Source organism: Plasmodium fragile (genome assembly GCF_000956335.1).
Source record: "Plasmodium fragile strain nilgiri unplaced genomic scaffold supercont1.14, whole genome shotgun sequence".
Lineage (NCBI taxonomy): Eukaryota > Apicomplexa > Aconoidasida > Haemosporida > Plasmodiidae > Plasmodium > Plasmodium fragile.
The window spans coordinates 211,735-226,174 of NW_012192594.1; the positions used below are offsets into that span (position 1 = coordinate 211,735).

Below are 14,440 nucleotides of genomic sequence, written 5' to 3' on the forward strand. Positions count from 1 at the left end.
AAAACTATGCCTGGCGAGGAAGGTGCCCTCTTTATAACTACGATCGACTCGAAGAGGACACGGAAGAGTACCACATAGGAGAAATGCAAACTGAATTATTCATCCGTTGTGGCCATCTCCTCTCCCCTTGGTGTCTTTGTGAGGACAGCACTGTTTACCTACGCAAAGGGACGGCTCCTCGGTCAAGCGCAACGTGGGCCAACGTGGCGTCCCTGTCCTGCTGCAGCAGTTTCTGTGCTTGTACAGAGGACGAAACAGCTTCAGGGGAAGGAAAAAATACTTTACGCTGAGTTTGGCTGGCGAAAAAAAAAAATGCTCACCGGGGTCATCTTCAAAGGGGACAGCGCCTCCTCCCCGTTCAGTCGTTTGTTTGCCTTTTTACGTCCTCTTCTCTGTTCATTCGCCTACTCGTTTGGTCATTTTATTTTTTATTTTTCTGGAGTTACGCAAGAATGCCTACCCACATGATGTATTATACTTCGCTTCGCCAACACTCGTGAAGAGGTGACTTTCCGCGATGGGGGAAATTGTGCAAAAAAAAGAGGAAAAAAAAAAAAAAAAAAAAAAAAAGAACTACGACATTTTTTGGTCAAACAAACACAGTTGATTAAATTGGGGCACAGTTTCTCAACATGTGGCCACACCACCACTCGTGGTGCGAATAGAAGAAGCAGCGGGGACAAATCCACATGCGTGCAAAAAAGGCGAAGCACCTAAAAAAAAAAAGGCATATACATATGAGCATACATATGAGCACACATATGAGCATTTTATAAAATTCGTGCATACAATTTTATGCTTTTATATTTGCCTTCCACTATGAAAATGTGGTGAGGAGTGCTTCCATGAATGAATCCCTGCGAGGAGTGAGACCCCTCCCCAACAGCACCTCAACCTCGCTACGGTGTAAAAAGAACGCCAAGGGTTTTTCACAGTGGCAAAAAAAAAAAAGGGGGCGATCAGATGGGGGAAAAAGCAGATGCGGAGCAGATGCGACGGAAAGCAAGCGGAACAGCTGGAGGATGTGCGCACCTGAAGAAGCGCGTCATCCACAAAAGTCCTGTCGCAAAGTGTATGCGGGAAGGGGACATGCACACACATAGATGAGACTTCCGCTGCCCAGTCCATCATGGCGAGAGGGCTAGATATTCTGAAGGCCAAGCTGCCCAAGGCCCCAACGGGAAGGAGGCCGATCGGCTATAGAGGTAACGAATGAGAAAGGAAGGGAGGTCCCACCTTTCCGCCGTAAGCCCAAGTACGGGGGGGACACGGACACAATGGGTGCTCTCGCTCGTGAAACATTATTCGTTTGGCGGTTCGCCTTTCACATTATGCCTGCTCCTTCGAGGGTTACGTGAAGAGGCGGGTTAGTTTATATCTACACGGTAGTGTGCCTTGTGTGGGGCGGCCTACCGGTGCACCCCTTCGTCCCCACACCCATTCCGTTTCACCATCCCGCCGCTTCCCTTTCGCAGGAAACCACCAGCACGGAAAATCGCTATACGACCCAGTTTACCCCACGACGAAGGTAAGCAGGGGTCGCTCCACGAACTGAATCGATCCGCGCCACAGGAGCAGTGCATGAGGGAAAAGCGCATGATAGACCACCACTGCACATGTGTCCTTACCCATTTGTTCTGCTTATCCCCCCCCCCCCCCCTCGAGCAGATCCCAGCGAGCCTCGTGCCGCGCTACCCGATAGACTGGCGAAACGGAGGCAGGTTCCTTTTATGTGTTGGTTTGAGGAGAATTGAGAATCGCATCATAACAAGGATGAAGCAGAGTCAGGATTTCAATCGACCCGAATGTAGGACATGTGGTCACGACTGCATAGCGACTTACAATCGCTGTTTATGTGCATGGTATTGTAAGCACAAATTTAAACACGTATATGAATGTGACGAGGTGTTGATGCAGTATAAGGGAGAAACTCAAACGGACAAGCCCCTCTTCAGTGTCCCCAGGTGGGTGGCCAACAGGAACTCCGAGGAGGGAGTCGAATATGAATTGAATGAGAAGACGGGTCGGTTTGAAAATGCTCAGGATGGAAAAGACATGTATAAGCTTTTTTATACAAAGCTGCGATACGGAGCTGACTCCACTGAACATGCAGTCGCAGGGGGGGGTGCGATTGGCGGTGGTGCAAATGGCAGCGGTGCGATGAGCACCCCTGCGGAGGAGGAGCAGCTCTCCGGGTCGGACTCCGACATGACGGACAGCGATGAGGAGCAGGAAGCATAGAAGCCCATCGCTTCTTCACCCCCTCCTGGCCAGCTCGCCCAACCTGTAGTCCAGCAGCGAAATGTCGTAGGGGTTGTAGTAGCAGCACCCGCCGAACCCACTAACACCGACATCGAGCCAATCCCCAACATAATTATACACGTGCTTGTCTCTGTTCTGAGTGACCTCAAAGTGCACGTCGTTTGTGGAGTAATCATACGTAACTCGATTAAGCGATTTGTTTGGTGAAGCAAAAAAATGAACATCCCCCAAATAGCTATTTTTTTTTAAGTCCTTTAAAATGGTCTTCACAAACCCCCTCAATTCTTCATTTGAACTTTCATAAGCTTCCATGTTGATGTTACCATCTGAGCCAATGCACCTCTTCAAGGGAGCAATCAACTCTCGCACGTAACGGATGTTTAAACAGTTGAGTCCGATAGCTTTAATAAAATGGTTCCTTGAATCTAAGTATAAAAGAATCAACGCCATGTCCACGAAGGAGTAGTCTGAGCAACCAATGTTCTGGTCACTGTTGCAGTAGAAGCTTATGACCACGTTTCGTCCAAAATAGCTTCCACAACTCTTTAAGTGGTTATAAAGGGTAAATACTTCTCGTATGTTAGAAGACGTGATTAGCGAAAATAGATGCAGCTTTTTTGCGTTTCTTTTGTATGATTCTATTTTAAATTTGCAGTTGGAAATTATTTCTTCGTCCCCTACATCTATGTAGTATTCCAGCCCGTAGTTGAACAGGTGTCTCTGCGCCAACGCGTCCCTCGAGGGTTCACAGGTGTCACTTCTGCCACTGCTGTCACTCGTCCACGTCCTATTTGTATTCCCCGCGGGGACCATTTCTATATCGGGCACTTCCTCCTGTCCGTGCAGGGGCGTCTTTATTATGATGTCGTACCGTTGTGTGTGCTGTTTAGTCGCCCTGCGCGGTTCAGCGGCCTTGCCCGAAGAAACCACTTCCGCGTCGCCTGAGTTGGCCATGGCCGCCTTTCTTCCCTTGTGCAGCACCCCAGAGTACTCGCTAAAATCACGGAAGGCCGAGCTGTACCCCCCAGTGGAAAAGGCCACGTAGTGGTCCTGGCACCTCCTGATGGGGCTTCCCCTCCACACTCCCTCATTCAAATGGAAGCTGTCCACGTACTCCCTTATGTTGACACAATCGTTTGGGTGAAGGATCCCTAAATGGTTTCTCACTTTGTTGAAGCATTCCACATGTTCATAAGGCGAAGAAGACTCCTCCTTTTGTATCCCCCCCAGGAGTGGAAAATTCTCACTCCGTTTTATCCCTTCATATTTGAGCAAAGCATTATGAGCAATGTCAATGTACGTATCGATTATACCTTGTCCCTCCTCTATGCTTATTCCTTTTTCGTGTAAACTGTGTAGGTTGACTTGGAAGGTGTTCGTACTTATCACGTTGCACCCTCCCAGGAGGTAACTCAAATGAATATTCTCCAACGTCCTCACCATCTCTTCCTTGTTCCCCTCATCGTCACAGGAAAGAAAGTCAAAATTCTTCAACCCCAGTCGTTCGAACTCAGATATTTTACCCCCATCGAGGGTGAACACCTCTTTCGCCATGACGTCCTCTCCCCCCGGTTCGTGTAAGTGTGTACCAGTACACTGCATATGAAACAGGTAGAAAAATGTTTTGGGGCGGGGAGGCGCTCTCCCTCTGTTTGAGGTAGCAGCTAATTTGGCAGCTCGAAGCTGTTTATAGGATGCACGACAAGCAGCAGCAGCGGTAGCAGCAGTAGCAGGAAGAAGAAAAAAAAAAAAACGCTTCTGCCCTTTGCACACACATCAATCACAGCAACAGTAAGAGGCCTCCAAAAAAATAATGCCCCACCTCGTGAATGGGTTCATAAGCCATTCGGCATGAACGAGCACATGCACCACACCCATATTCACCCTTGTGTTGCTCTCCTCGCGCAGTGGTATATCCATCGGGTGACGCACCAGGGGAGAGAGTGAATGCACAATTCAAAAAGTTCAAAACAGCAAAGTTTAAAATGTTCAATGTGGCGAAAAAAAGAGAAAAAACGCGTGGACACAATTGGGTACGCAAAAAAAAAAAAAAAAAAAAAAAAAAAAAAAAAAAAAACACTCAATGGGAGGATCTCGAAATTGGAGCGTACAAAAGGAGGGAACCAGGGGATTCTATTCTCCTCTTCTCCTCCGCCTCATATATAGGGCCCGTGGGATAAAGCGGCCAGGGTTTGGGTGAATGGAAAAGGAGTCCAGGGATTTCTAATCCGACTTTTGCGTTTGCTTGTATATCTCGACGTCTGCACGGGGGAAGAAATGGGGGTGCAAAATGGAGGTGCACGACAACTAGGTGTTCCAGTGCAGAACACATACGCACGTATGTACGCTCGTCCCTCCACCAGCCGCTAATCATTACCCACTGCCGAGTTCACAATGATCTCGTATATCCGGTTCATCTTGTGGGGCGAGAGGTAGAGGTTCTTTCCGCGCTTGAGTCGCGGGTCGACGTCTCCGTGTTTGTCCACGTAAGGGCCGCTGACAAGGCCGAAGCGGTGCTCACTCGCGAAGAGAACCTGAGGGGTGGGGAAGCGAAACGAGCGCAATGAGCGCGATGAAGCGGAAGTGAAAGGAGTCAAGTGGGGCTGGGTACAGGGTAGCAAGGTTGACCGCTTAGCCGCTTCGCAGCTTCGTCGCTCCGCCGCCGCTAACTTACCGATGACACGTTGAGGCACAGGTACAGGGCCTGGTCGCCGCCGCAGATGGTGGTGTGGTAGCCGCACTTGCCAATGGACTCGGAGAGGGGCACACGCACACTATCGCTCTCCTGAAGACATATGGTGGACCCACAAAAAAGACAAATGAGAAGTATTGTGGGAGATTTGCTACAATTAACACACTTGGTCTTGAAGTACCTCTTAATCATGGTGAAGTAATTTCTACTCGGTTGAAATAAAGAACTTGAAGAAATAAATTTTTCCATATTTTCATAAAAATGGTGAGGCAAAACGGGTTCTGCATCTATTTTCAGAATCTTATACATCTGATACATCTGGTAGAAGTAGGGATGGAAAATCAGCTGCAGGGTCTGGTATGTGTATATCTGATCAAAGTGAGGATTCACATTAAGCATGAGGAGAAAAATATTGTACTTCCCTAGGTCGCTGTGCAGGTGGATATAGTCTAAGTACTTCTTCGCCAATGCATTACAGTCGTAAATGGAAAATAACATATATGCCACGAAGTGGAGGTACACATTTGCTGACTTTACATAATTCTTCAGGCACCTCCTGTATATCTTGCTACAGGAATTCTTACCGTCTATGTAATGGTTACTCTTGAGGTAGTGGTAAAATATATAAAAGACCTTCTTCACGCTTAGCAGGTGCTCTCCGTTTAGGTCGGTGGGATGAAATGAGCGTCGGGTTGTCCCCCTACTTGAATGTGCCTTCGGGGTGGTACCCGAAAAACAATCGCGCGGTGAAGAGCTTCCCACACCACTTCGCATGCCACTTGGAGAGTCGCTCCACAAACCACTTGAACCTCCGTGGGGTGGCTTTGCTCCCTGGGAGTCCCCCCCTTTACCAAACAGATTAGTCATGGAGTCAGACTTGCCGCTACTGCTGTGCTGCGTTTTTATTTTTTTGTTAACGTCGTAGGAGGGGCCGTTGGAGCCCTTTTCGCTGCCCTTGCGATTGGCCTCGCCGGAGACTTCCCCGGGCACTACGCCGCACGTTTCCCCCGGTGTGGACTCCAAATGGGTGGCTGCCTCGGTTGCATCTTTGTACAATTCTTCCCCATCCGGTTTCCCCTCTGCGCTGTTCTTCTCCACGCCTGCCTCCTGTCCCCCACCGCGGCCATGACTTTTCACTTTGCTTCCCCCCCCATGAGCATGGTAACCATTAATGCGATCCCTATGCTTGGCATATTTCCTTCTCCACCGCTTCGTCTTAAAGAAAGATTCAGAGTACTTACTAAACTGGTACTCTCCATCCTCGGGGTGAGCTGAACCACCACACATATCATCAACATGGTAGTACTTCCTGGCCTCCTTATGCCCCGGGTGGAAGTGAAGAAGAATATTCTGCACCAAGTATAGCGGTAGGAAGTCGTAGAGGTTGAACACATAGCTATACATCCTCCTAATATGGTAAAAGAAATTTTTATTTAAACCATTAGCCTTCAACAACATGTGATACCTCTGTATTTTGTTCACACCTTTATATTTATAATAATCCATTTTACAATTTTTTAATTTATTTTTCATGCTGGCATATTTTTTTCTGGTCATGAAGTCTACGAACGAATCTGGGGGGTTATTTCTCTCATGTATCCTTCGTCTGAAGAGTGTGTTGTCGAGGTCGCTGCTGGACTCGTTTTCATCTTGCAGTGTGCGGAAGGCGAGGCTGCCTTGACTGTTGAAGGAAGAGTCGGAGGGGTTGGACGCGTCTGAGTAGGAATAGCATGCGCACGGTTCGCAGGACGGGTGGCAATCGCAGTGGCTTTCGCCACAGCTGCCATACCCATCGCTTCGTTCACTTGGTGCGTTTTCTCCCTTTTGTGTGGTGACACTTCCCCCTCTGTCCCGCTGCACCCCTCGAGAAATGTCCACTCGTTTCAAATCATGGGGGTCCACGAACACGTCGGTGGGGGGGTTGCCACTTGCCACTTGCGACGCTGATTTGTTGTCACCCTGTAGAGGGGTACCCACCGCAGAAGTGTAGGAGGTGGCGCCCGAAGATTTTCTCCCCCTGGCGGGGTTTGTTACTTGTCCTTTCTTCTCACTTCCATCGTGCCCTTTGCCCCCTATCCCCCCCTTCACCGATTTGTTAAAGAAATTCACAAACAGATCATCTGCGTATTTATTCTTCTTAATTTTCCTTCTTCGCTTTTTACTTTTCTTCATATCTTTTATGAGTTCCCCCACGTCTAGGATATCGTTGAGGACTCCAAGAGAGGAAGTCATCACAGCATCCCCTGTCACTCCACCTTCATCGTACCTCTCCTCCTCGTCACACTTGTGGCACTTGTCATTGGTATACTCCCGATCTGAACAATGAATGGACTCATTGCTGTTGAAGCTTGCATCAGAGAAATTTACTTCTGCTGGTACCCCATCTGCAATATCCTCACCTACTCGAGTTAAGAGAAATTGCTCACAGAAATTTTCTGCCTCTCGCTCCCTCCTATTATGGATATTCTTAATTTCCTTCAAAGTGAACAAATTATTATATGCATTGTACATGTAAAATAAGTGGTTGACGTATGGGACCTGTTCAAATTTTAATCTAAGTTGACTCACTAAATTTATGTGTTTGAATTCAAAATCGTGGTTCTTCATTGTGGGGTCGAATAAATTCTCTTGTGCGTCATTGGTCAGGTAAAAGTCGCTGATTTCTTCACTAGATATATTGTACAGTTTGTACTTGAAGAGGTTCAGCTCGTTTGGCAAATGAGATTCTTCCATATCATCGCTGGATCGGTTCGCATGTGATTTGCTCCTGGTTAATAATCCCTCTCGGGAGCTACTCATCGCTGCGCTCTGGTCTGATGCGCTTTGCTCTACTGCACTCTGGCCTACTGCGCCTTGCCCTACTGCACTGCGAGTTCCGCTTCCTAACAATTTGGACGGTGCCTCCTGTTCTTCGAATATGTGCCTCTTATACGTGTATTGCTGCCCGGCCTCGTTCTCCACCGTGTCCACGTCCGTGTGTCTATTCAGTGCATCTCCACTAGGGGGGGTCTCACTGCCCGTCTCCTTCGCGGCGCCACTTCCACACCCGCTGCTGCTACTGGCCAAGTAATTATAGTCCCTTTTCATGACAGTTTTGTTCTTCACGAGGGGCCCCTTCTTCTTGCTCTCCCTCACACCAGGAAGCCTATTCTCATATAGCACATGGAAGGATCCCCACTTGGAGTTCCTCCTTCTGTTGTATAAAAATGGGTAGTAGTTATTGAAAAACTGATTATACTTGGTAAAGTTGGTACTTAAAAATATATTTATGGGCATGCACCCATTAAAGTACACATGCTTCATATACTCATCGTTAACTTCACATAAGAGGAGCATGAATTTTTTTGTTTTTTTTTTGAATTCGTTAATTTGCACTAGCTTTTTCATCGTCTCGTACAAAATGAACAATTTTTCTGTCTTTTTCTTCTTCTTCCTATTCATTTCATCCTGATCAGTTTTCTCTAACCCACTGGATTGATTATCTTCTGTGTGCGTTCCCCCCCATGGGGGCCTTATTTTCTGCCTTGCTTGTTCAGGCGATTTGGGGACTTTTTCTTCTTCCTTTCCACGAGTGTAACTCATTTCATGTGTGAAGTGATCACACTCCGTTTCGCAATCCATAAGGATATCACTCTGCTGGATACAACTCTTCAACAATTTTATCTCTGCTTGGTTAAAATGATACGAGAGTTTCTTCACTCCCTGAAACAGCTCCATGGGATTTAGGTGGTCCATCCATTTGTCCCTTTTCCGCAGTGGCCATTCTTTTCCGCTGCTAGCGGCGCTACGGGAAGATATTTTTACGTTTGGGAGGCCATTTGGGTGGCCCATGTTCTGAGGAGGATTCTCATCATGCGCTGCCTCCTCGTCCGTCCCAACGAAATGGTCAAATATAAATGTATGAAACACTTGGTACTGTATCTTCCCCTCGTCATCAAACTTTTCTGTGTCGTCATTCTCGTCATCGTTTCGTTTGATGGAGGGTGGTGGGTTAACACAATTTTCGTAATCCAATATAGTCTCGCTTCTATCTCCACATGTGCTGTTGTCTCCACTCATAGGATAAGTTCCTTCTTCCAAATTGACACAAATATACTTGGATATGTTTTCAAAGTTTTGCCTGACTTGTTCAGGTGAAAATGATGAAAAAATATATCTGACGTAGGATTTTGAGATTTCTCTTATGAACACTTCATTCATAACTTGGAAGCTGATAATGATAAGCGAAATGGAGATAAAGTGTTGGATGTCTGCTGGGGTGTGGAGCAGTTGGTTGAGGAAGAAATGCATAAACAATCTTAAGACGTCTACGGACAGGGGTACCATGGCTAGCTTATTTAGCAGGTGTGCATTTTTTATCTTGTTGAAAAAACGTTTATAATTATGATCAGTGAATCGATAGGGGTACACATAATCGAATGAGACGTTGTACAAATTTTTCCACAGTTGTAAGTTGAATAAGTTGGAGATTTTTTTTTCTTTTACAATGTTCAGTTCATGTTTGTGAAGGAAAAAATTACGCACCAGTGTTTCGATCAGATTGTTACACGAGACGTAATTTATATTTTTGTAAAACAGGTGAACTAATATTTCGTTGTACAGTATCCAGTGAAGCTTGTCCATGTCTATTGCGGTGTTGATGTTTCTCCAGAATTTTATATTGAGGACGTCGCATTTTCTTTTTTTTTTTTTTTTCTTCTTCTTCTCTTCACTTGAGCATCCGTGGGTCTGCACACTGAAATCGCTCGTCGTTCCGATCGGTGAAGCGTTCCCTACTACGTTGGACACCACGTTTAGTAATGCGCTGGCCAACATATTTGACGAGATTCCCGCTGGTACCCCTGCTCCAAGCGCAACACCTGCTAAATCGACCGCTCCTGCGCCCCCTCTGCGGCGTTCCCTCTTGCACCTGGCGTAGTACCCTCGGTTGACGAAAAATAAATCTTCCCTCCTCAGCCTTCGAATTTCCTCCCTGTTTACAAACTCGATGCACTTCCAGTCTTGTAGGAAGTCCGGGTAAAGTTCCACCGTCTCATACATGCTCATCACATCCTTCACTCCCACTTCCTCAATGTCAACATCTTCGTAGTGGTCCTGATTCTTGTGGTTATACTCAAAGTCGATTAGCTTTTTATAATGCCTTGAATGATTTTGTAGAGTGGAGAACGTAGCATTATTATGGTGGAAGATTCTCCAGGACGTTTCCGTGATGAGTCCTAACTGAATGATGGACATCCTTAACGCTTTCATATCGAACACAGGTTCGAGCTTCTGCCCATGTAGGGTATCTTTGTACAACTCGTAGAATCTCTTGTTCGTACTTATGACTCCATCCCAGCTTCTACCCACGTTTAGGTGTCTCCTATAAGTGTTATGTCTTTTAAAATGCTTTGCTGTGCACCGGTACTGAAACTTTTGTGCGCTAGTCGATTGGTCGTCCTTTTCCCCCTCTTGTGCCTCGTCACCGTTTCTTCCGCCGTTTCTACACATGTTGCTGTTGCTATAGATGCTGCCGTTTCCGTGCGTGTCGTCCGCTCCTTCTCCGGAGAGTGTCCTTCTGCTGGTCCTTCTGCCGCTTCTCCTCTTTAGGCACTTCTCCTTCGTCCTTTCCTTGCCAAGAGCAGCGCCAATTCCATCACTCTTTGCTTCTATGGCAGATTCTGGTGCGTTACCAATCGTGGGATCAACACTTCTAAACATGTCTGCATCTACAGTAGAAGAAATATTCGCGTCAGTCGGGGGGATTTCCCCTGTGTGCGGTGTCCCATTACCTTCTCCCTTCTTATCATCCTCATTGGTATTTTCTATGTCTACCTTGCTACTGCGTGCACCGACGCAAGGTACATACTCTGGTAATGCACCCTGCACCAACTTGCCGTCCTGTTTTGTAGTAGGTTCCGAGTCAATCTTTGGCCTTTTCTCCATCTGATGATCATGCTGATCACTGTAATCACCTGACGTCTCCTCCTTTGGCTGATTCATTTGCCCATTGGATGAGCAGCTCTGGTTACTGCACGGCAGTTCGTACTTTTGAATAGCTTCTTCAATGTTAGATCCTTCGTTTTTCAAATTATTTTTTATAAACTCAAGGAGAGTTTTATCCAAGTGGTAATTTATTATGACCTCCACATTTTCCTTCGTACCAGATTCTTCTTTAACATCTACCCCTTCGCTACTATCATCTTCTACTGCCTTCTTCCCCTCCTCTGTCTTCTCAATCCGGGAGGTGAAATAAAATTGCTTGCACTCCCCTGGAGAGGACTGGGCCAAGTTATTATCCCTCACCATGAAAAATTCTACCTGCTTTATATACTTGAGGGGCACACTCACGTAGTAGGCCAAAAAGCCATTTCGGTAATTGTAAAAGTAATTGGAGTTCTTGTAGGAAAAGGTGAACTCCTTATTTCCATAGTTCATTGTGTTCTTGTGGAGATGCAACTCGGTGCCGCTTATCCCGAATGAGGTGACTTGCTCATGTGGGTTGCTACCACCCGATGAGGAGCGTTGTGAATCTTCCTCTTTGTTGTACAGCTCATCGTACATGCCACCCTCATTGAGATAAATTTCCCTCAAAATCATTTTCTTGTTGAGCTCGTAATTTTCGTAAGATAAGAACCCATTTAGAACCCGTTTACTCACCAATTTTTTAAAACGCACATTAAACATATCTCCGACTTTATTCTCATCATAGAGGTTGTAGGTGACGTTGTGGCTGGAGCTGTTCGGGACAAACTCTTTCTTCTCGTTTGTAAAGAATTTTGCATTGTCCATAGAACCATTCTTCTTTCCTTTACGCATATACTTGAAATGGAATTCTTCCGGGATGTCACTGTCGAGGGCTCCATTGGAAGACGTAGATGAAGAGAAGGATCGATCCGATGCGACCTCTGAATGGTCATCCATTTCCAGCTCGTCTGTACTACTGACCACACCTCCGTGACCAGTTTCAATTTTGTTTGAGGTGACCGCTTGGTCTGTGTCTGTAAACTTCGTAACCAGCTGCTCATCACCCAGCTCCTCCACCTTCCTTGTCCTCCTCAGAAGGTCAGCCAAATTTCTGTTTGAATGGTCCAGGAGCAACTCCCGCTCGCTGCAGTCATACACCCTGTAACTGTCCCCTTGAGACACATAGCGCTTGGGTATATAAACGACGAAGCAGTTAGCGATGGACCGACAAAGGGGACACGTGAACTCATACTTAGTTGGACTGGACGACTGCGATTGAGAATTCTTTGAAATAAAAATTTTTGTGTTGTGGAGACAAGTCATATGAATGAAATGTCCACATGTGTATATGGCTGGGTGTTTGCACGGGAAAGCAACTTTGTTTTTTTTTATAATTTTCTTCAGGAGGTTCGAATGGGACGCGAAGCAAATGTAGGCCAGCAAGTTGTTCCTCGTCATTCCCTCTTTGCAGAGTACACAGATGCAATTTTTTTCCTTTGACCTTTCGTATTCACAGTTGGCGACATCGTTCGCCTCTTCCGCGCCGTCCGCTTTGTCTCTCCTGGTGACTCGTCCCTCGTCCTTCCGTGACGTCGCGCCAACGGCGGCGAGATTAGCGGTGAGAATAGCGGCGGGATGAGCTGCAGGATCTGTAGTAGGGTCTTCACTAGGTCTGCTTATCGCTTCGCCTGCCGCTTGGGCTGCCGCTGCCCCCTCGCCGAAAATGTCCTCGTCCGAGTCCAACTCTTCCTCAAGGAACTGGCTGAACTTGAGTTGCTGGTCCTTCATCATTTGAAGCAGGTCCTGCTGCCTCTTCTTCGCTTCTTCAATGAACTGATTGGTGCTGCTCACATTTTTGCAGTCGTAGTTCTCGGATAGGAGCTCCTTCATTCTCGTAATGATGGTGTTCCTGACCTTTTGGAAGCACTTGTCTTCGTTGGCGTTGATGTTGCTCATAGTCCTCATGAGGTTATGCAGGGCCACCTTGTTCAGTGCGTACGTTTTTTTCTCCCCTTCCTTCTGCTGCGCGTTCGGCTCGGTTCCTCGGGGGGCGGCACCACCGCATGCAACACCACATTCACCTTCAACTATCCCACTAAACGCCCCGTCCTCATCTGTGCGACGCTGTCCCCTTCGTTTCCTCTTCAGAACATGCATATCATCATATATAAGGATCTGCTCGTTGTGAGGATTAGCCCCTTTGGAGGGTAGTACTGTCTTGGTCACGTCGCGATATGGTGTACCTCTTGCTTCCTTCTCCTTTGTGCTTTGTACCAGAGTGGAGTTTTCCTCATCTGGGTTCACTCCCTTGTGGGCCCCATCACAAGGATGGTGATTCCCCGTTGAGCTTTCCATTTCAGGCGTGTGGCTCTCTTTCTTCACAGCATCGCCGCTTCTCCCCTCGAGCCGCTGTTCACACTCATCTCCTGCGCTCAACGCGGCATCCAACGCGGCATCCAACGCGGCATCCAAATGGGCCTCCTCCAACAGGTCATCGAAGTCACCATCTGAGTGGCTGCCAAACGACTCACAGTTGGAATAGTAAAACCCATTGAGGTACTTAAACGGGTGAGTCGCGTCCATAATGATGTTCAGCAATTTAATAATTTTAATAAAAATGTCAATGGTACTATTGAGGCTGGTGTTACTGGGTGTGGAAGGGAAGGAACGTCGAGGTGGCACCCCGTCCACAGCACTCCCTCCCCCTGCCCTACCAGACACATTAATTCGTAAAGGGTTCACCGATTCGAAGGGAGGCATATTTAATTCTTCACTCGATGTGTACTCTTCCACTGAAATGTTATCGTCCAGGCTTCTGCCTCCTCGATCTCTCACTTGGTTCAAGTACCTTATCCCAGTCCTATTTTCAAGAATGGACTCCACAATCACATCGTTTATAACATTATTCTCACTTATAATATCACTTATGATTTCAGACAGTCCCTCTGCATTCAGCTGTCTGTAATTCCTGTTCGCTCCTCCCTCTGCTATGTGGCCATCCGTCACGTTCACGATTTCCATGTCAATTGAGTTGTGCAGATTTCTGCTAATTAATATTTCAGCGAAGAGCGTTTCGTTCTCTCCATTATCGTCAACGATTATGTACGTGTTGTTTCTTCGCGTGGCCGCGGCGTTGCTTCCTGGCGCGGCGTTGCTTGTAGCCGGCGCGTCACTTCCTTCCGCTGGGGCACTGCTTGTACCGGCGATAGCGTCGTTGCTTGCGCTGTCCTGCGGGTTGGCGCCCGTTAGACCGCTTTCCGCTTCGCCAGCTGGTACACCCTCGCCGCTTGCCTGGTCCTCCTGCCCAGCGCCGTTATCTCCTTCTTGGTTGAGCAAATTGTACAGGTCGACCTCGTTCAGCACGAAGGCCTGGGCAGGGAATTCCTCATGATCGGCGTCCTGCCCGTTCGCTTCGTTTTCCTCTTCGCTGGAGGCGCCATTCGCCTGTGCGGGCTCACTATTCTGCGGGGTTGCCTCCGCCTCCACATTTGCGGGCTCGCTATTCTGCGGGGTTGCCTCCGCCTCCACATTTGCGGGCTC

The 14,440-nt window shown here is 47.4% G+C and overlaps 3 protein-coding genes across 3 annotated transcripts in view; 1 reads left to right on the forward strand and 2 right to left on the reverse strand.

Moving 5' to 3' along the window:
• Positions 1-1,129: 1,129 nt before the first annotated feature.
• On the forward strand, positions 1,130-2,241 carry AK88_01609 (uncharacterized protein; the record flags this gene model as incomplete). Its single annotated transcript, XM_012479244.1, has 3 exons — positions 1,130-1,205; positions 1,476-1,528; positions 1,669-2,241. 3 exons carry the CDS (start codon positions 1,130-1,132, stop codon positions 2,239-2,241), a joined length of 702 nt encoding a protein of 233 aa, XP_012334667.1.
• Positions 2,242-2,256: 15 nt separating this feature from the next.
• On the reverse strand, positions 2,257-3,816 carry AK88_01610 (uncharacterized protein; the record flags this gene model as incomplete). The annotated part of the gene is made up of 1 exon (XM_012479245.1): positions 2,257-3,816. The coding sequence occupies one exon, from the start codon at positions 3,814-3,816 to the stop codon at positions 2,257-2,259; it is 1,560 nt and encodes a 519-aa protein (XP_012334668.1).
• An 812-nt stretch (positions 3,817-4,628) lies between these two features.
• Positions 4,629-14,440, reverse strand: part of AK88_01611 (uncharacterized protein) — a gene marked incomplete at both ends in the record, with an annotated part of 17,128 nt that continues 7,316 nt past the window's right edge. Inside the window, 2 exons of the mRNA XM_012479246.1 lie at positions 4,629-4,796; positions 4,937-14,404. Coding sequence (XP_012334669.1) covers positions 4,629-4,796; positions 4,937-14,404 — 9,636 coding nt within the window. The remainder of the gene's footprint in view (positions 4,797-4,936; positions 14,405-14,440) is intronic.